The 21,037-nt window shown below is 43.5% G+C and overlaps 1 protein-coding gene across 2 annotated transcripts in view; it reads left to right on the forward strand.

Annotated features, from left to right (window-relative positions):
• The window catches only part of LOC122541248 (complement C3-like), a 91,275-nt gene that overhangs the window by 15,164 nt on the left and 55,074 nt on the right, over positions 1-21,037 (forward strand). Inside the window, exons 5-9 of one of the 2 annotated variants that reach the window (XM_087979486.1) lie at positions 587-675; positions 3,692-3,774; positions 15,240-15,327; positions 16,587-16,686; positions 19,295-19,424. In XM_087979486.1, coding sequence (XP_087835612.1) covers positions 587-675; positions 3,692-3,774; positions 15,240-15,327; positions 16,587-16,686; positions 19,295-19,424 — 490 coding nt within the window. The remainder of the gene's footprint in view (positions 1-586; positions 676-3,691; positions 3,775-15,239; positions 15,328-16,586; positions 16,687-19,294; positions 19,425-21,037) is intronic. The other variant, XM_087979487.1, reaches the window with a different exon arrangement.

Below are 21,037 nucleotides of genomic sequence, written 5' to 3' on the forward strand. Positions count from 1 at the left end.
GAGAGGATCAGTGTAAACTCAATGGACCGAATGGTCTGCTTCCATGCTGTAGGGATTCTATACCTCAGGTCCAAATTACTAAAAACGTATCAATACCTGGTCAGGATGAATGCTGTTCCCATGGATCCTGTTAGATCGGGGGTAATCCTGCACTCGCTGTGACACACACTTAGACATGTTAAAGAGAGTCTGACTGGTTCTATGGAGAAATTTACATGATCATCTTACTCTTTGCTTCATCAGTCTCTCAAATGAATCTGTTCACTTCCAAGTGCTATTCCGGTAAAGATCCTCCACACTCTATTGAAGTCCTTGACAAATAGCATGGCGACATATGCACGTACAGATTAGGAACGGGAGTAGACAATTTGGACACTCGAGGTTGGACAGAAACCCTTGAATTGTAATTTGAGGAGCAGTTTAGAATTAGAATCAGCTTCATTTATTGAAACTGATGAAGCTAATAGTAATGATTAATATCATTTTACCACGGAGCTTTGCAGCTGAATTTGCCCTCAAAAATACTTGATGTTTGCTTAAGTTTGTTTTAACTGCAATGAATGGCTGATGTGTGTCTTTTATTCAGGACTCCCAGGGTAATGTTTTAGCAAGTGTGGATGAACAAGACGCCTTGGATTCAGTGCATAGTGGCGAAATCAGCATCCAGTCTGAAATGTAAGCCTAAATTGTGTTTCTTGCCTTCATTGCTCAGTCCTTTGAGTATAGGATGTTGGGACGTCATGTTGAGATTATACAGGACCTTGGAGAGGCCTCTTCTGGTGCACTGTGTCCAGTTCTTTTCACCCACTTATGGGAAGGATATTATGAAGCTGGAGAGGGTTCAAAGGAGATTTACCTGGATGTCACTGGGTTTGGAAGGTTTGCGTTATAAAGGAAGGCTGGATGGGCTGTGACCCCTGGAGAGTAGGAGGTTGAGAGACAACCTGATAGAAGTTTATGAAATAATGAAGGCTATAGGAAAATGGTAGGCATCTTTTCCCTAGGGTGGGAGATCTCAAGGATAGAGAGCATTTGTTGAGCGGAGAATTTAAAAAGAGAGCCAACGTTTTTACAGAGAAAGTGGTTCATGTGCCGAATGGACTTCCAGAGGAAGTGGCAGATGTGAGTACAGTTACAATGTTTAAAAGGCATTTGGATAAGTACATGAATAGGAAAGGTTTAGAAGGTTATGTACCAAGTGCAGGCAGGTGGGACTAGTTTAGTTTGGGATTATAGTCGAAATGGACTAGTTGGACCGAAAGTCTGTTTCTGCGCTGTATGACTTTATGACTCTATAAGGCATTGTATATTTCCGTATTGCTTGACAGCTGCATTCACCTATCTTGCCTCCCAGATTTATTGAAGGATTCAATGTAAGGTTAAGTCTCAGCAGCCACCAAACTCCTGCAGTCTGTTCAGCTCGGAGTATTTCTGAGGAAAGAGCAAAATGGAATGGTCAGAGCCCTGCCACAGGCTTGCAGCATGGGAGTTAAATAGAGTGTTTTGCTCAAATTTAGGCACCACATCTCAAGAAGAATGAGAAGGCATTAGGGAGGGTGTAGATATGAGTCAAAATCCTGCGATCAGGAAATTCAGTGACGTAGATCGGAGAAACAGAAACTGTCCAAGGAAGAAACGGCTGAGAAGAGAATTTTTTTTTTGTGAAGTGTTTTTAAATCATGAGGGCAATAGACAGAGTCAATTGGGAAAATCTTCTGCATTGGCAGAAGAATCAGGATCAGCAGGGTCCGATTGAAAGCGATTGGAGAAAAAAGCGAAGGCAGCGTGTGGAATACATTCCTCACGCAATGAATGGTTAGGGAACAGGAATGCAGCACCTAAGAATGGAGTGGAGGCAGGATTAATGGGGGGATTCAAAGGAGACTTGGGGCATTGTCTGAAGATGAAACTCAGCAAAGCACTGGGGGTAAGAGAATGGAATAGTTGGAGCTGTACAAGATGTTATTTAGGCCACAGCTGGGATATTGTGTTCCGTTCTGGTCACCACAGAAGGAGGATGTAATTACACTGGAGAGGGGACAGATGAGATTCACGAAGATGTTGCCTGTGTTGGAATGGTTCATCCATGAAGAGGATGGAATTGTTTTCCTGAGAGCAGAGAAGGCTGAGTGCGGACCTGGCTGAGGTATACAAGCTCAAGAGAGACATAGATATGATTGATTGGGGAGGTGGGTATGGTTTTCAGGTAAGAACCAGAAGTTTAGAGAGGATTTCAGGAGATATTTTGGCACTCAGTGCATCTAGAACTCAATATATGCACAGTCAGTAGATGCATGATGGGCCAAATGGCCTCCTTCAGTGCACAAACAGAGAGGATGAGATCAATCAGAAAGTTGATTTTGAACGGTCCTGGGCTCCACATGATAAAATTGCGTAAGTGGTCACAGTTGAGTAAGAGTTAGCAGACCCACAGCCTTGAATTGGTACACAGTGGGAATTTTGAGGATAAATATCACCCAATGGATCAAGTGGGGATATCATGGACTTGGGTGGATGCTTGGTTTGAGTGAAGGTTACCATCAGACAGTGCCCAATTCTGTCCATGTCTTGAAAATGAGCCCTCGTTAGAGAATGCCAGGAGCTCAATGTGATATCTGTGCAGGTCAATGTACCGAATGGAAATACAGAGCGCAGAACGGGGTCAGGCCCTTCGGCCCACCAAGTCTATGTCCTCCATGATGCTCATCTGAATTAATCCCAACCACCTGCACATGAGCCATATCCCTCTGTTCCCTGTCTGTTCATGTGTCTGTCTAAATGCCTCTTCACCTTTACTATCGTATCTGCTTCTATCTCCTCCCCTGCCAGCACATCCTTACTATTGTCTGAGTACCTCACACATCTCCTTTAAACTTTTCCTCTCTTACTTTAAATCTATGGTTCCCCACCACCCCCCCCCCCCCACCCCCTCCCCAACCCCCCGGAATATTTAACATTATTGCCCTGGGAAAAAAACTCCAACTATTCATCCTATCCACTTTTTATATACTTCTACCAGGTCATACCTCAGCCTCCAATGCTGTAGGAAAAACAATCCAGGTTTTTCCATCCTTGCCTTATAGTTAATACACTCCAATCCAGGTCGCACCCTGGTAAACCTGCCCTGCACTCTCTCCAAAGTCTCCATATCTTTCCTTCCTGTAGTACGGTAACTAGCATGCAGACAATACTCCAAACGGGGCCTGACCAAAGTCTTATAGAGTTGCACTATGACTTGCCGACTTTTATACCTGGCACTTCAAGCCACTTCATAGGCTCTATCTGAAACAAGAACAGAAATTGCTGGAGAAACTCAGCAGGTCAGGCAGATCTAGGGGGAGAGAAAGCAGTGCACGTCCAATGACCCTTCTTCAGAGGGACGGTCATTTCGAGAATGTCACCTTCTAAAGGGCAATTAGGGGCAATAAAGGCCAGCTTTGGCATTGATATCCAAACACATGCATGGAACACAGTCAGGTTGCTCGAATGCATTTGGGGCCCACATTTAGATAGGACAGAAACAAGTTGCCTTTAACTGTTAAAACGTTTGAGATGCCTCACAGGAGATGGTTTGACATCAAGCAATACCACATTTAAAAAGGACTATGTCCAGAATGTGGCCCAACTCATCAGTGTGCACTCTTATTTTCACCAAGTTTCACCATCATGCAATGTGTTTACTTAATCATAGGACTGGAAGATATCAGATCCGGGCAACAGTTAGCGGGAACTCTAAAAATGAAGGTGTGATATCATTTCAAGTTCAGAATTACGGTGAGTTTGCAGTTCAATTCTTACCTGGGTTCAGTAATGTGGCACACTGATTGAGTTGTACTGGGATTCTGACTGAACTGCATTAGGATTCAGAATGAGTTACATGAAGATTTGGAATGTGTTGCTCAGAAATTTCTGAATAAACTGCACAAGGACTATAAATGAGTTGCACTAGGATTCTGAATGAGCTGAACTAGGATTCTGACTGAGGTGCACTAAGATTCTGACTGAGGTGCACGAGGATTCTGAATGAGCAACACTGGGATTCTGTATGAGCAACACTGGGATTCTGCATGAGCAACACTGGGATTCTGTATGAGCAACACTGGGATTCTGCATGAGCAACACTGGGATTCTGCATGAGCAACACTGGGATTCTGTATGAGCAACACTGGGATTCTGTATGAGCAACACTGGGATTCTGAATGAGCAACACTGGGATTCTGCATGAGCAACACTGGGATTCTGCATTCCCTGCACTCGGATTCTGACTTAGCTGCATGCAGATTCCGAATGAAATGCATAGAGATTCCAAATGAAATGCAGGGATTCTGAATGAGTTACACGACGATTCTGAATGAACTGCATTAGGATTCTGAATGAGCTGCAATGGGATTCTGAATGAGCTGCAATGGGATTCTGAATGAGCTGTAATGGGATTCTGAATGAGCAGCAATAGGATTCTGAATGAGCTGTAATGGGATTCTGAATGAGCTGCAATGGGATTCTGAATGAGCAGCAATAGGATTCTGAATGAGCTGTAATGGGATTCTGAATGAGCAGCAATAGGATTCTGAATGAGCTGTAATGGGATTCTGAATGAGCTGCAATGGGTTTCTGAATGAGCTGCAATGGGATTCTGAATGAGCTGCAATGGGATTCTGTATGAGCAACACTGGGATTCTGTATGAGCAACACTGGGATTCTGAATGAGCAACACTGGGATTCTGTATGAGCAACACTGGGATTCTGTATGAGCAACACTGGGATTCTGAATGAGCAACACTGGGATTCTGCATGAGCAACACTGGGATTCTGCATTCCCTGCACTCGGATTCTGACTTAGCTGCATGCAGATTCCGAATGAAATGCATAGAGATTCCAAATGAAATGCAGGGATTCTGAATGAGTTACACGACGATTCTGAATGAACTGCATTAGGATTCTGAATGAGCTGCAATGGGATTCTGAATGAGCTGCAATGGGATTCTGAATGAGCTGTGATAAGATTCTAAATGAGCAGCAATAGGATTCTGAATGAGCTGTAATGGGATTCTGAATGAGCTGCAATGGGATTCTGAATGAGCAGCAATAGGATTCTGAATGAGCTGTAATGGGATTCTGAATGAGCAGCAATAGGATTCTGAATGAGCTGTAATGGGATTCTGAATGAGCTGCAATGGGTTTCTGAATGAGCTGCAATGGGATTCTGAATGAGCTGCAATGGGATTCTGAATGAGCTGCAATGTGATTCTGCATGAGCTGCAATAGGATTCTGAATGAGCTGTAATAGGATTCTAAATGAACTGCATTAGGATTCTGAATGAGCTGCAATGGGCTTCTGAATGAGCTGCAATGGGATTCTGAACGAGTTGCATTAGGATTCTGAATGAGCTGTAAAGTGATTCTGCATGAGCTGCAATGGGATTCTGAACGAGTTGCATTAGGATTCTGAATGAGCTGTAATGGGATTCTGAATGAGCTACAATGGGTTTCTGAATGAGCTGCAATCGGATTCTGAATGAGCTGCAATGTGATTTTGCATGAGCTGCAATAGGATTCTGAATGAGCTGTAATAGGATTTTAAATGAACTGCATTAGGATTCTGAATGAGCTGCAATGGGATTCTGAACGAGTTGCATTAGGATTCTGAATGAGCTGTAATGTGATTCTGCATGAGCTGCAATAGGATTCTGAATGAGCTGTAATGTGATTCTGAATGAGCTGCAATAGGATTCTGAATGAGCTATAATGGGATTCTGAATGAGCTACAATAGGATTCTGTATGAGCTGTAATTAGATAATGAATGAGCTGTAAAATGATTCTGAATGAGCTGTAATGGGTTTCTGAATGAGCTACAATGGATTTCTGAATGAGCTGCAATGGGTTCCTGAATGAGCTGCAATGGAATTCTGAATGAGTTGGATTATGATTCTGAATGAGCTGTAATGGGATTCTGTATGAGCTGCAATAGGATTCTGAATGAGCTCCAATGAGATTCTGAATGAGCTGTAATAGGATTCTGAAAGAGCTGTAATAGGATTCTGAATGAGCTGCAATGGGATTCTGAATGAGCTGTAACGGAATTCTGAATGAGTTGCATTAGGATTCTGAATGAGCTGTAATGTGATTCTGTATGAGCTGCAATAGGATTCTGAATGAGCTGTAATGTGATTCTGAATGATCTGCAATAGGATTCTGAATGAGCTGTAATGGGATTCTGAATGAGCTACAATAGGATTCTGTATGAGCTGTAATTGGATTATGAATGAGCTGCAATAGGATTCTGAATGAGCTGCAATAGGATTCTGAATGAGCTGCAATGGGATTCTGAATGAGCTGTAACGGAATTCTGAATGAGTTGCATTAGGATTCTGAATGAGCTGTAATGTGATTCTGTATGACCTGCAATAGGATTCTGAATGAGCTGTAATGTGATTCTGAATGATCTGCAATAGGATTCTGAATGAGATGTAATGGGATTCTGTATGAGCTGCAATAGGATTCTGAATGAGCTCCAATGAGATTCTGAATGAGCTGTAATAGGATTCTGAATGTGCTGTAATGGGATTCTGAATGTGCTACAATGGATTTCTGAATGAGCTGTAATGTGATTCTGTATGAGCTGCAATAGGATTCTGTATGAGCTGTAATGGGATTCTGAATGAGCTACAATAGGATTCTGAATGAGCTGTAATGTGATTCTGAATGATCTGCAATAGGATTCTGAATGAGCTGCAATGGGATTCTGAATGAGCTGCAATGGGATTCTGAATGAGCTGTAATGGGATTCTGAATGAGCTACAATAGGATTCTGTATGAGCTGTAATTGGATTCTGAATGAGCTGCAATAGGATTCTGAATGAGCTATAATGGGATTCTGTATGAGCTGCAATGGGATTCTGAATGAGCTCCAATGGGATTCTGAATGAGCTGTAATAGAATTCTGAAAGAGCTGCAATAGGATTCTGAATGAGCTGCAACGGGATTCCGAATGAGCTACAATGGATTTCTGAATGAGCTGCAATGGGATTCTGAATGAGCTGTAATGTGACTCTGAATGAGCTGCAATAGGATTCTGAATGAGCTGTAATGGGATTCTGAATGAGCTACAATAGGATTCTGTATGAGCTGTAATTGGATTATGAATGAGCTGCAATAGGATTCTGAATGAGCTATAATGGGATTCTGTATGAGCTGCAATAGGATTCTGAATGAGCTCCAATGAGATTCTGAATGAGCTGTAATAGGATTCTGAATGTGCTGTAATGGGATTCTGAATGTGCTACAATGGATTTCTGAATGAGCTGCAATGGGATTCTGAATGAGTTGCATTAGGATTCTGAATGAGCTGTAATGTGATTCTGTATGAGCTGCAATAGGATTCTGAATGAGCTGTAATGTGATTCTGAATGATCTGCAATAGGATTCTGAATGAGCTGTAATGGGATTCTGAATGAGCTACAATAGGATTCTGTATGAGCTGTAATTGGATTATGAATGAGCTGCAATAGGATTCTGAATGAGCTGCAATGGGATTCTGAATGAGCTGCAATGGGATTCTGAATGAGCTGTAATGGGATTCTGAATGAGCTACAATAGGATTCTGTATGAGCTGTAATTGGATTCTGAATGAGCTGCAATAGGATTCTGAATGAGCTATAATGGGATTCTGTATGAGCTGCAATAGGATTCTGAATGAGCTCCAATGGGATTCTGAATGAGCTGTAATAGAATTCTGAAAGAGCTGCAATAGGATTCTGAATGAGCTGCAACGGGATTCCGAATGAGCTACAATGGATTTCTGAATGAGCTGCAATGGGATTCTGAATGAGCTGTAATGTGACTCTGAATGAGCTGCAATAGGATTCTGAATGAGCTGTAATGGGATTCTGAATGAGCTACAATAGGATTCTGTATGAGCTGTAATTGGATTATGAATGAGCTGCAATAGGATTCTGAATGAGCTGCAATGGGGTTCTGAATGAGCTGCAATAGGATTCTGAATGAGCTATAATGGGATTCTGTATGAGCTGCAATAGGATTCTGAATGAGCTCCAATGAGATTCTGAATGAGCTGTAATAGGATTCTGAATGTGCTGTAATGGGATTCTGAATGTGCTACAATGGATTTCTGAATGAGCTGCAATGGGATTCTGAATGAGTTGCATTAGGATTCTGAATGAGCTGTAATGTGATTCTGTATGAGCTGCAATAGGATTCTGAATGAGCTGTAATGTGATTCTGAATGATCTGCAATAGGATTCTGAATGAGCTGTAATGGGATTCTGAATGAGCTACAATAGGATTCTGTATGAGCTGTAATTGGATTATGAGTGAGCTGCAATAGGATTCTGAATGAGCTGCAATGGGATTCTGAATGAGCTGCAATGGGATTCTGAATGAGCTGTAATGGGATTCTGAATGAGCTACAATAGGATTCTGTATGAGCTGTAATTGGATTCTGAATGAGCTGCAATAGGATTCTGAATGAGCTATAATGGGATTCTGTATGAGCTGCAATAGGATTCTGAATGAGCTCCAATGGGATTCTGAATGAGCTGTAATAGAATTCTGAAAGAGCTACAATAGGATTCTGAATGAGCTGTAATTGGATTATGAATGAGCTGCAATAGGATTCTGAATGAGCTGCAATGGGATTCTGAATGAGCTGCAATGGGATTCTGAATGAGCTGTAATGGGATTCTGAATGAGCTACAATAGGATTCTGAATGAGCTGTAATAGGATTCTGAATGAGCTGTAATAGGATTCTGAATGAGCTGTAAGGGGATTCTGTATGAGCTGCAATGGGTTTCTGAATGAGCTGCAATGGGATTCTGAATGAGTTGCATTAGGATTCTGAATGAGATGTAATGGGATTCTGTATGAGCTGCAATAGGATTCTGATTGAGCTGCAATGGGATTCTGAATGAGCTGTAATTGGATTATGAATGAGCTGCAATAGGATTCTGAATGAGCTGCAATGGGATTCTGAATGAGCTGCAATGGGATTCTGAATGAGCTGTAATGGGATTCTGAATGAGCTACAATAGGATTCTGAATGAGCTGTAATTGGATTCTGAATGAGCTGCAATAGGATTCTGAATGAGCTGTAATAGGATTCTGAATGAGCTGTAATAGGATTCTGAATGAGCTGTAAGGGGATTCTGTATGAGCTGCAATGGGTTTCTGAATGAGCTGCAATGGGATTCTGAATGAGTTGCATTAGGATTCTGAATGAGATGTAATGGGATTCTGTATGAGCTGCAATAGGATTCTGATTGAGCTGCAATGGGATTCTGAATGAGCTGTAATAGGATTCTGAATGAGCTGGGATAGGATTCTGAATGAGCTGTAAGGGGATTCTGTATGAGCTGCAATGGGTTTCTGAATGAGCTTCAATGGGATTCTGAATGAGTTGCATTAGGATTCTGAATGAGCTGTAATGGGATTCTGTATGAGCTGCAATAGGATTCTGAATCAGCTGCAATAGGATTCTGAATGAGCTGCAATGGGATTCTGAATGAGCTGCAATGGGTTTCTGAATGAGCTGCAATGGGATTCTGAATGAGCTGCAATGGGTTTCTTAATGAGTTGCATTAGGATTCTGAATGAGCTGTAATGGGATTCTGTATTAGCTGCAATGGGATTCTGAATGAGCTGTAATAGGATTCTGAATGAGCTGCAATGGGATTCTGAATGAGCTGCAATGGGTTTCTTAATGAGTTGCATTAGGATTCTGAATGAGCTGTAATGGGTTTCTGAATGAGCTGCAATGGGATTCTGAATGAGCTGTAATAGGATTCTGAATGAGCTGCAATGGGATTCTGAATGAGCTGCACGAGGATTCGGAATGAGCTGCACTAGGATTCGGAATGAGCTGCACTAGGATTCGGATTGTACAGCACGAGGATTCGGAATGAGCTGCACCAGGATTCTGAATGAGCTGCACTAGGATTCGGAATGTACAGCACGAGGATTCGGAATGAGCTGCACCAGGATTCTGAATGAGCTGCACTAGGATTCGGAATTTACAGCACGAGGATTCGGAATGAGCTGCACCAGGATTCTGAATGAGCTGCACCAGGATTCGGAATGAGCTGAACTAGGATTCTGAATGTACTGCAATAGGATTCGGAATGAGCTGCACTGGGATTCGGAATGAATTGCACTAGGATTCTGAATGAGCTGCACTAGGATTCGGAATGAGCTGCACTAGAATTCGGAATGTACAGCACGAGGATTTGGAATGAGCTGCACCAGGAATCGGAATGAGCTGCACTAGGATTTGGAATGTACAGCACTAGGATTCTGAATGAGCTGCACCAGGATTCTGAATGAGCTGTACTAGGATTCGGAATGTACAGAACGAAGATTCAGATTGAGCTGCACCAGGATTCGGAATGAGCTGCACCAGGATTCGGAATGAGCTGCACTAGGATTCGGATTGTACAGCACGAGGATTCTGAATGAGCTGCACCAGGCTTCTGAATGAGCTGCACTAGGATTCGGAATGTACAGAACGAGGATTCGGAATGAGCTGCACCAGCATTCTGAATGAGCTGCACTCGGATTCGGAATGAGCTGCACTAGGATTCGGAATGAGCTGCACTAGGATTCAGAATGTACAGAACGAGGATTCGGAATGAGCTGCAGCAGGATTCTGAATGAGCTGCACGAGGATTCGGAATGAGCTGCACGAGGATTCGGAATGTACAGAACGAGGATTCGGAATGAGCTGCACCAGGATTCTGAATGAGCTGCACCAGGATTCGGAATGAGCTGCACTAGGATTCAGATTGTACAGCACGAGGATTCGGAATGAGCTGCACCAGGATTCTGAATGAGCTGCACTAGGATTCAGAATGAGCTGCACCAGGATTCAGAATGTACAGCACGAGGATTCGGAATGAGCTGCACCAGGATTCTGAATGAGCTGCACCAGGATTCGGAATGAGCTGCACTAGGATTCTGAATGTACTGCAATAGGATTCTGAATGAGCTGCACTGGGATTCGGAATGAATTGCACTAGGATTCTGAATGAGCTGCACTAGGATTCGGAATGAGCTGCACTAGGATTCGGAATGTACAGCACGAGGATTTGGAATGAGCTGCACTAGGATTCGGAATGTACAGCACGAGGATTCTGAATGAGTTGCACCAGGATTCGGAATGTACAGCACGAGTATTCGGAATGATCTGCACCAGGATTCTGAATGAGCTGCACTAGGATTCGGAATGTACAGCACAAAATTCTGAATGAGCTGCACTAGGATTTGGAATGAATTGCACTAGGATTCTGAATGAACTGCTCTAGGATTCTGAATGAGCTGCACTGGGATTCGGAATGAATTGCACTAGGAGTCGGAATGTACAGAACGAGGATTCGGAAGGAGCTGCACCAGGATTTGGAATGAGCTGCACTAGGATTCGGAATGAGCTGCACCAGGATTTGGAATGAGCTGCACCAGGATTCGGAATGAGCTGCAGTTGGATTCTGAATGTACTGCAATAGGATTCTGAATGAGCTGCACTGGGATTCGGAATGAATTGCACGAGGATTCTGAATGAGCTGCACTAGGATTCGGAATGAGCTGCACTAGGATTCGGAATGTACAGCACGAGGATTCTGAATGAGCTGCACCAGGATTCAGAATGAGCTGCACTAGGATTCGGAATGTACAGAACGAGGATTCTGAATGAGCTGCACCAGGATTCTGAATGAGCTGCACTACGATTCGGAATGAGCTGCACTAGGATTCGGAATGAGCTGCACCAGGATTCGGAATGTACAGCACGAGGATTCGGAATGAGCTGCACCAGGATTCTGAATGAGCTGCACTAGGATTCGGAATGAGCTGCACTAGGATTCGGAATGTACAGAACGAGGATTCTGAATGAGCTGCACCAGGATTCTGAATGTACAGCACGAGGATTCTGAATGAGCTGCACCAGGATTCGGAATGTACAGCACGAGGATTCAGAATGAGCTGCACCAGGCTTCTGAATGAGCTGCACCAGGATTCGGAATGAGCTGCACTAGGATTCGGAATGTACAGAACAAGGATTCGGAATGAGCTGCACCAGGATTCTGAATGAGCTGCACTAGGATTTGGAATGAGCTGCACTAGGATTCGGAATGTACAGAACGAGGATTCGGAATGAGCTGCACCAGGATTCTGAATGAGCTGCACTAGGATTCGGAATGAGCTGAACTAGGATTCAGAATGTACAGCACGAGGATTCGGAATGAGCTGCACCAGGATTCTTAATGAGCTGCACCAGGATTCGGAATGAGCTGCACTCGGATTCAGAATGTACAGAACGAGGATTCGGAATGAGCTGCACCAGGATTCTGAATGAGCTGCACCAGGATTCGGAATGAGCTGCACTAGGATTCGGATTGTACAGCACGAGGATTCAGAATGAGTTGCACTAGGATTCGGAATGTACAGCACGAGGATTTGGAATGAGCTGCACCAGGATTCAGAATGTAAAGGACGAGGATTCTGAGTGAGCTGCACTAGGATTCTGAATGAATTGCGCTAGGATTCGGATTGTACAGCATGAGGATTTGAATGAGTTACACTAGGATTCTGAATAAACTGTGTCCAGATTCTGAATGAACTGCACTAGGATTCCGAATGAGTTGCACTGGGATTCTGTATGAATGTCACTACGGTTCTGTATGAACTGTAGTCGAGTTCTGAATGATGTGCACTCGGATTCTGACTGAGTTGATCTGAAAAAACTGCACTGGGATTCTGATTTAGCTGCACGAGGATTCTGAATGAGTTGCAATAGAATTCTGAATGAAGTATTTTGAATGAACTGCACTAGGATTCTGAACAAACTGCATGAGGATTCTGAACGAACTGCACTCGGATGTTGAATGAGTTGCGCGAGGATTCTGAATGAATTGCACATGAAGTCTCAGTGAGCTGCATTAGGATTCTGAATGAGCTATGGTAGAATTCTAAATGAGCTGCACTCGGATTCTGTGTGAACTGCACTAGGATTCTGTGTGAATGTCACTCCAGTTCTATATGAACTGCACTAGGATTCTGAATGACATGCGCTAGGATTCTGAAAGAACTGAGCTAGGATAATGAGTGCATTGCATGAGGAATCTGGATGAAGAATTTGGAGTGAACTGCATGTGGATTCTGAATGAACTGCATTAGGAGTCTAAATGAGTTGTATGAGGATTCTGAAGGAGCTGCACTAGGATTCCGAACAAACTGCATGAGGATTAGAACATAGAACATAGAAATGTACAGCACAGAACAGGCCCTTTGGCCCACGATGTGCTGAGATTTAATCCTAATGTAAAATATAATAACTTGCCTGTGCACCCCTCAACTCACTGCTATCCATGTGCATGTCCAGCAGTCGCTTAAATGTCCCCAATGACTCTGCTTCCACCACCACCATGCATTCACAACTCTCTGCGTAAAGAACCTACCTCTGACGTCTCCTTGATAATATCTTTAAACTATGACTCCTCATACCAGTCAACCCTGCCCTGGGGAAAAGTCTCTGGCTATCTATGCCACTCATTATTTTGTTCACCTTGACCAGGTCTCTTCTCTTCCTCCTTCACTCCGAGAGAAAAGTCCGAGCTTATTCAACCTTTCTTTATTCGGCAAGCCCTCCAGTCCAGGCAGCATCCTGGTAAACCTTCTTTGCACCCTCTCCAAAGCCTCTGTATCTTTCCTATAGTAGGGCGACCAGAACTGGACACAGTATTCCAAGCGTGGTCTCACCAGGGACTTGTAGAGATGTAACAAAACCTCGCGGCTCTTAAAACTCGATCCCCCTGTTACTGAAAGCCATAACAGCATCTGTTTTCTTAACAACCCTATCCACTTGAGTGGCAACTTTGAGAGATCTATGTACTTACACACTCAGATCCCTCTGTTCCTCCACACTGCCAAGAATCCTATCTTTAATCCTATATTCAGCATTCGAGTTTGACCTTCCAATATGCATCACTTCGCATTTATCCAGGTTGAACTCCATCTGTCATTTCTCAGCCCAGCTCTGCATCCTGTCTATGTCACGCTGCAACCTGCAGTAGCCCTCGATACTATCGACGACACCTCCAACCTTTGTGTCGTCTGCACATTTACTTACTCACCCCTCAACCTCCTCATCCAAGTCATTTATAAAAACTACAAAGAGCAGAGGCCCAAGAACAGAGCCCTGCGGGACCCTACTCAACACTGACCTCCAGGCAGAATACTTTCCATCTACAACCACTCTCTGCCTTCTGTCAGCCAGCCAATTCTGAATCCAGATTGCCAAATCTCCCTGTATCCCATACTTTCTAACTTTATGAATGAGCCTACTATGGGGAACCCTATTAAATCTGAATGAACTGCACTCGGATGTTGAATGAGTTGCACTAGGATTCTGAATGAACTGAACTAGTATTCTGAGTGAATTACACGTGAAGTCTCAGTGAACTGCATTAGGATTCTAAATGAGTTGCACCCAGGTTCTGAATAAACTGTACTCAGATTCTGAATGATCTGCACTAGGATTCGGAATGTATTGTACAAGGATTCTGAATGAATTACGCTGGGATTCTGAATGAACTGCAGCAGGATTCTGAATGAGTTTTACTAGGATTTTGAATGCGTGTTACCAGGATTCTGAATGAATTTCATTAGGATTCTGAATGAGCGTCACTCAGATTCTGAATGAGCTGCACTCGGACGCTGTGACTGAGCTGCCACTTCTCAACCTACCTTATGGAACTGTATTGTGGGAAAAGATACCGAACGAGCCTTTCCCTTCAGTTAGTCCGTTCATTGTCCATTCCCATTCAGGAGCGCACGTGACAGGTCAGTCGATGTTTGATCTGATCTTTTGGTTATGGGATCACTTTATTTTGACAATTACATGCAATTTCCACCATTTAACATGCTATAACTTCACCATGTGGGAAACCCGCTTATATGCCCACCATCTGGTATGCTGTCCCCATTGAATCTGGGTTGGTCCAGTGCCCAGGCAGAGGTTACAGGGTCTTGGTTGAATACCAGTCTGATGCCCATGGCATCCTGAGGGCACCCGGTTTCGAGCTGCTGGAGTTGGTCATAAATCTTGCTCATGTGCTGATATTAGACATTGAGCAGTTTCACAAGTTGCCAGTTCTCATGTTCTTTTCCTGAGCGTTGTAATTCACCAGGCAGCCAGTTGCCTCAATTTTAATTCAACCTGATTTGTTTTTGCAGAGTTACCCAAATTTGATGTGAGGATAATCCCAGATCATTGGCACTATTTGGTAACTAATGCCTCCTTTTCAGTCACAATCCAAGTACGGTAAGTAACGCACTCCTATCCCTCCCCTTTGTAGGGGGAACAGGGAGTTTCTTTGATATATGAGAAAATGTAACAATGCGGAAAGTGTAGTTCTTTCATTTAAATCCCCAAGCTAATTCACAAAGAAGCAAGAGTGGAAGCAAGATAATGAAGGTTTTGTTTTAATTTTCAAGGTGGTTGGAAGTAGAAAGGAATTGACCCAAAAAGAGAACGTTATAGAGTCATGTGTTACGGTAGAAAGCCAAATGTTGGATTGGCAGAGCATTTGTCATTTCTCTTGATTTTCCCCCACCTGGCGGTATTAGAGGGGATTGTCATATAGTTCTATTGCCCTCATGTGTCACGGTACTCAGGATGCTCTGTGTAAATCTTTTCTCAACCCATTGTTTGTATAACTATTGCTTCCCCAGCTTTGTGAATCCATGTAAATGATTTTTAAAAAATAGTTAAGCAAATTTTCTAATCAACCTGTACAGAGACATTATTCAAGGATGTCAAATTTCCTTCCTTAACTTGCATGAGTGAGCCAGATGGTCTTTCTGTAGCATTCTGCTCCCACTTACTTTTGGTGTCGGGTCTGTCTTGTTTGACTCGTTGACTTTTGTCTGTTGGTTGCCATTGTGCAGCTCAGAACCTCAGAATGTTAGCCTGTGTTTCTGGCATTTTCTTTCATTTCAAAAATATATTTTATTCATTAAAAAAAATCTTTATCTACATGCATAGACCCTGAAACAGTTTGGTTCTACAGTAGCATATGACGAAACAAAGAATTTGTTTCAAATTTGACTCTATTAGAATTTGAATTTGACTCTATCCAAATTATTAGAATTTGACTCTATCCAATAAACAAGCCAAAGACATCTCTTACTTGTGCAAGATTATATTTACGTATATTTGGGGCACTAGGAAGTTCTGATAACTGAATGGGCCCCCATTTACCTTCAGCAGGAAGGCCCCAGATGGTGGTCTTTCCCCACTGCCCCTTGGCAGCAGCTGCCCCAAGCTCCAGTACATTCCTCAGCACATAGTCCTGGACCTTGGGATGTGCCAGTCTGCAACACTCGGTCAGGGTCAACTCCTTGCTCTGGAAGACCGACAGGTTTCGGACAGACCAAAAAACATCTTTCACCGAGGTGACGGGATTTGAGTCCCGTTGATATTACCACTATGTCTACAGCTTCCCTTCTAAAAAATGTGATTGCCAGCAGTTCTGTCTACACTTTTCACTCTATTTGTTTTTTTTTATTCCTCTCTTGCAGTGCTAAATCCCATTGTGATTTTCATGGCAACGCGACCTTTGGGATAACTACGGTTTTGGGTCACAGGGTCCCCTTATCAAATCTACACCCAATCTCTTGTGTAAGTCAGCAGTTTTCTAGATTGTGTGAGAGAGACCAGCAATCGTTCATGAGCGGGAAATGCAAATACAAAACTTCTGCTGCAATACTCCCAGCAATGAGAAGCGAGTCACCTTACCTTGTATTGGTCATCTTTTGTTGGTGACCCCAGAGTCAGTTTAGTTCGTCCATAACAGAGTGGAATGTCAGATGAAGTGTACAGTAAAATTGAATCTGCATATCCCCATCAATGTCCATTACACTTACAGCACTGACCTTAATTGTGATGTAAAAAGTATACATTGTGATGTATACATTGCTCACAGTGTGCTTTTAGGTCTTTGAAAGATGTATGCAATTAGCCCCAAGTTCCACAATCCTGCAAATATTCCAATATCAAATATTTATCAAAATCGCTTTCGAAGGTTACCACAAAACCTGCTTCCCTCACATTATCTCCTCTGGTGTTCAGCAAACACCAAAGATGCTCATGTTCATCAGCACCAGCAGTCAAGTACTCAGCTTCAAACTTTCATCGGAAAAGTGGCACCTTCCAAGAGAGTAGCCCTTAGACCTCCTCTGGAGGACAGTGTCCAGTACTGATCACCCTGTTACAGGAAGGATGTTAAGCTGGATATTAAGAAGAGATTTTCCAGGATGCTGCTGGGTACAGAAGGTTTGAGTTATAAGGAAAGGCTGGATAGGCCTGGACATTTTCATTGGAGCATAGGAGGTTGAGAGGTGACTTTATAAAACCAGGAGGGGTACAGATATGGTTAATGGTTGGCCCCTTTTCCCTCGGGTGGGTGATTTCAAGATGGGCGGGCGTATTTTTGAGGTGAGAGGAGAGAGATTTTAAAAAAGTCACAGTATGTGGAATGAACTTCCAGATGAAGTGGTGGATGCAGGAGCAGTAACGATGTTTAAAAGACACTTAGATAAGTACAAGAACAGGAACGTTGTGTAGAGAGATGGACCAAGTGCAGGCACGTGGGATTAGTTTAGTTTGGGATTATGGTTGGTATGGACTGGTTGGTCCGACGGGCCTGTTTCCACCCTTAATGACTCTATGACTTTACTCAAATCATGGAACACAATCCACTGATTCAGAAGGTAAAATGGTGTCAATAATCCTCATCTGTGGGCGGCACGGTGGCACAGTGGTTAGCACTGCTGCCTCACAGCGCCAGAGATCCGGGTTCAATTCCCACCTCAGGCAACTGACTGTGTGGAGTTTGCACGTTCTCCCCGTGTCCACGTGGGTTTCCTCTGGGTGCTCCGGTTTCCAACCACAGTCCAAAGATGTGCAGGTCAGGTGAATTGGCCACGCTAAATTGCCCATAGTGTTAGGTGAAGGGGTAAATGTAGGGGAATGGGTCTGGGTGGGTTGCTCTTCGGAGGGTCGGTGTAGACTTGTTGGGCCGAAGGGCCTGTTTCCACACTGTAAATAATCTAAAAGAAATCTGGCAGACCGATCAATCTCCTCTGACGTTATCCCCGGTTGTAAAATGATGTGGTAATGGTACTGTCTCTCGAATGGTAATCCAGAGAGGTCCTGGGCTAATACTCAACCTGAAGGCTAGTCACAGTAATTGAAGCCTTGCTATTATGATTGACTGACCTTGAAATCAGTCTGCCATCCTTACCCCATTGGGCCTACACATGACTCCTGAGATGACCAAGAGTGGATCACTTAAACCAACTCCATCATCCAGTAACATCACGGCTGATCTGACTTTCATGTCAATCTGACATTCCTACACATCCCTGATAACCTTTCACTCCTTGGTCATCAAGGATCAATGGCTGCCTTAAAAATGTTTGAAGATTCTGCATCCACTGTCTTTTCAGGAAGGGAATTCCAAAAACTCACAACTCTCTGACAGAAAATGTTTCCACAATTCTGTTTTAAATGGACACCCTCTTGCTTTTAATCCAAGTTCTGGATTCTCCCACGAGACAAGACATTCTTTCAGCATCCACTTGGTCAAGTTCCCTCAGGATTTTATTTGTTTCAATTGAGTCACCTCTGAGTCTCCTAAATGCCAGAGGATATAGGCCTAGCCTGTCAATCCTTTCCTCATGAGGTATTCTGCACATTCCAGGGATTAATCTATTAAACGTTCTTTGAACTGCTTCCAACATATTAACATCCTTCTGCAATTTGAAGGCTGATGGGTGACCTTATAGAGGTTTATAAAATCATCAGGGGCATGGATAGGGTAAATAGTCAAGGTCTTTTTCCCCATGCGGAAGGACTCCAGAACTAGAGGGCATAGGTTTAGGGTGAGAGGGAAAAGATATAAAAAGGACCTAAGGGGCAGAGGGTGGTGCATTTACGGAATGAGCTGCCAGAGGAAGTGGAGGCTGGTACAATGACACCATTTAAAAGGCATCTGGATGGGTATCTGAACAGGAAGGGTTTAGAAGGATATTGGTCAAGCGCAGGCAAATAGGACCAGAAGGGATTGATCTGGAGTCTGCAGAATTTTGGAAACTGACCACCAATGCATCCAATATTCCCTGGGCCGCTTCCTTTAGTACCCTTGGCATGTAGATTCTCAGCCCCTGGGGGTTTGTCAGCCTTTCACCTCTCACTTTATTGACTACATTTTCAATTCTGCTTGCCGTCACAGAACAGAGACTTTCGTGTGACTTTGGAAACGATCGATCTGATCAACAACATAAGTCAGAAAGGAGGGATGGACAAGTTCAAGAACGGCATGTTGTACATTCAAGCGGAGATTTCTGATAAAAATGGTAAGTGATCATCAAACTCGAGCTGTTCTTTGTCTTCGCATATTAAGCAATTGCCAATGTTTATTAGCTGTTTACCTTGTTTCTTTGAGATTCAATATTGCAGCCATTGAAGTGTTCTCCAACAGCCATGAGCTTATCACCAATCCCCACCACTGAAGTGTTCTCCAACAGCCATGGGCATTGTAACCAGTCCCCATTAATGAAACGCTCTCCAACAGCCATGTCCATTATCACCGATCCCCATCACTGAAATGCTCTCCAACAGCCATGGGCATTGTAACCAGTCCCCATTAATGAAACGCTCTCCAACAGCCATGTCCATTATCACCGATCCCCATCACTGAAATGCTCTCCAACAGCCATGTCCATTATCACCAATCCCCATCACTGAAATGTTCTCCAACAGCCATGTCCATTATCACCAATCCCCATCACTGAAATGCTCTCCAACAGCCATGTCCATTATCACCAATCCTCATCATTGAAATGTTCTCCAACAGCCATGTCCATTATCACCGATCCCCATCACTGAAATGCTCTCCAACAGCCATGTCCATTATCACCAATCCCCATCACTGAAATGCTCTCCAACAGCCATGTCCATTATCACCAATCCCCATCACTGAAATGCTCTCCAACAGCCATGTCCATTATCACCAATCCCCATCACTGAAATGCTCTCCAACAGCCATGTCCATTATCACCAATCCCCATCACTGAAATGCTCTCCAACAGCCATGTCCATTATCACCAATCCCCATCACTGAAATGCTCTCCAACAGCCATGTCCATTATCACCAATCCCCATCACTGAAATGCTCTCCAACAGCCATGTCCATTATCACCAATCCTCATCATTGAAATGTTCTCCAACAGCCATGTCCATTATCACCAATCCCCATTAATGAAACGCTCTCCAACAGCCATGTCCATTATCACCAATCCCCATCACTGAAATGTTCTCCAACAGCCATGTCCATTATCACCAGTCCCCATCACTGAAATGCTCTCCAACAGCCATGTCCATTATCACCAATCCCCATCACTGAAGTGTTCTCTAACAGCCATGTCCATTATCACCAATCCCCATCACTGAAATGCTCTCCAACAGCCATATCCATTATCACCAATCCCCATCACTGAAATGCTCTCCAACAGCCATGTCCATTATCACCGATCCTCATCATTGAAATGTTCTCCAACAGCCATGTCCATTATCACCAGTCCCCATTAATGAAACGCTCTCCAACAGCCATGTCCATTTACACCAATCCCCACCACTGAAATGTTCTCCAACAGCCATGTCCATTATCACCAGTCCCCATCACTGAAATGTTCTCCAACAGCCATGTCCATTATCACCAGTCCCCATCACTGAATTGCTCTCCAACAGCCATGTCCATTATCACCAGTCCCCATCACTGAAATGCTCTCCAACAGCCATGTCCATTATCACCAATCCCCATCACTGAAGTGTTCTCTAACAGCCATGTCCATTATCACCAATCCCCATCACTGAAATGCTCTCCAACAGCCATATCCATTATCACCAATCCCCATCACTGAAATGTTCTCCAACAGCCATGTCCATTATCACCGATCCTCATCATTGA

The sequence above is a fragment of the Chiloscyllium plagiosum genome, unplaced genomic scaffold, assembly GCF_037043375.1.
Source record: "Chiloscyllium plagiosum isolate Xiang-an unplaced genomic scaffold, Cpla_swu_hap1 HiC_scaffold_35, whole genome shotgun sequence".
NCBI lineage: Eukaryota > Metazoa > Chordata > Chondrichthyes > Orectolobiformes > Hemiscylliidae > Chiloscyllium > Chiloscyllium plagiosum.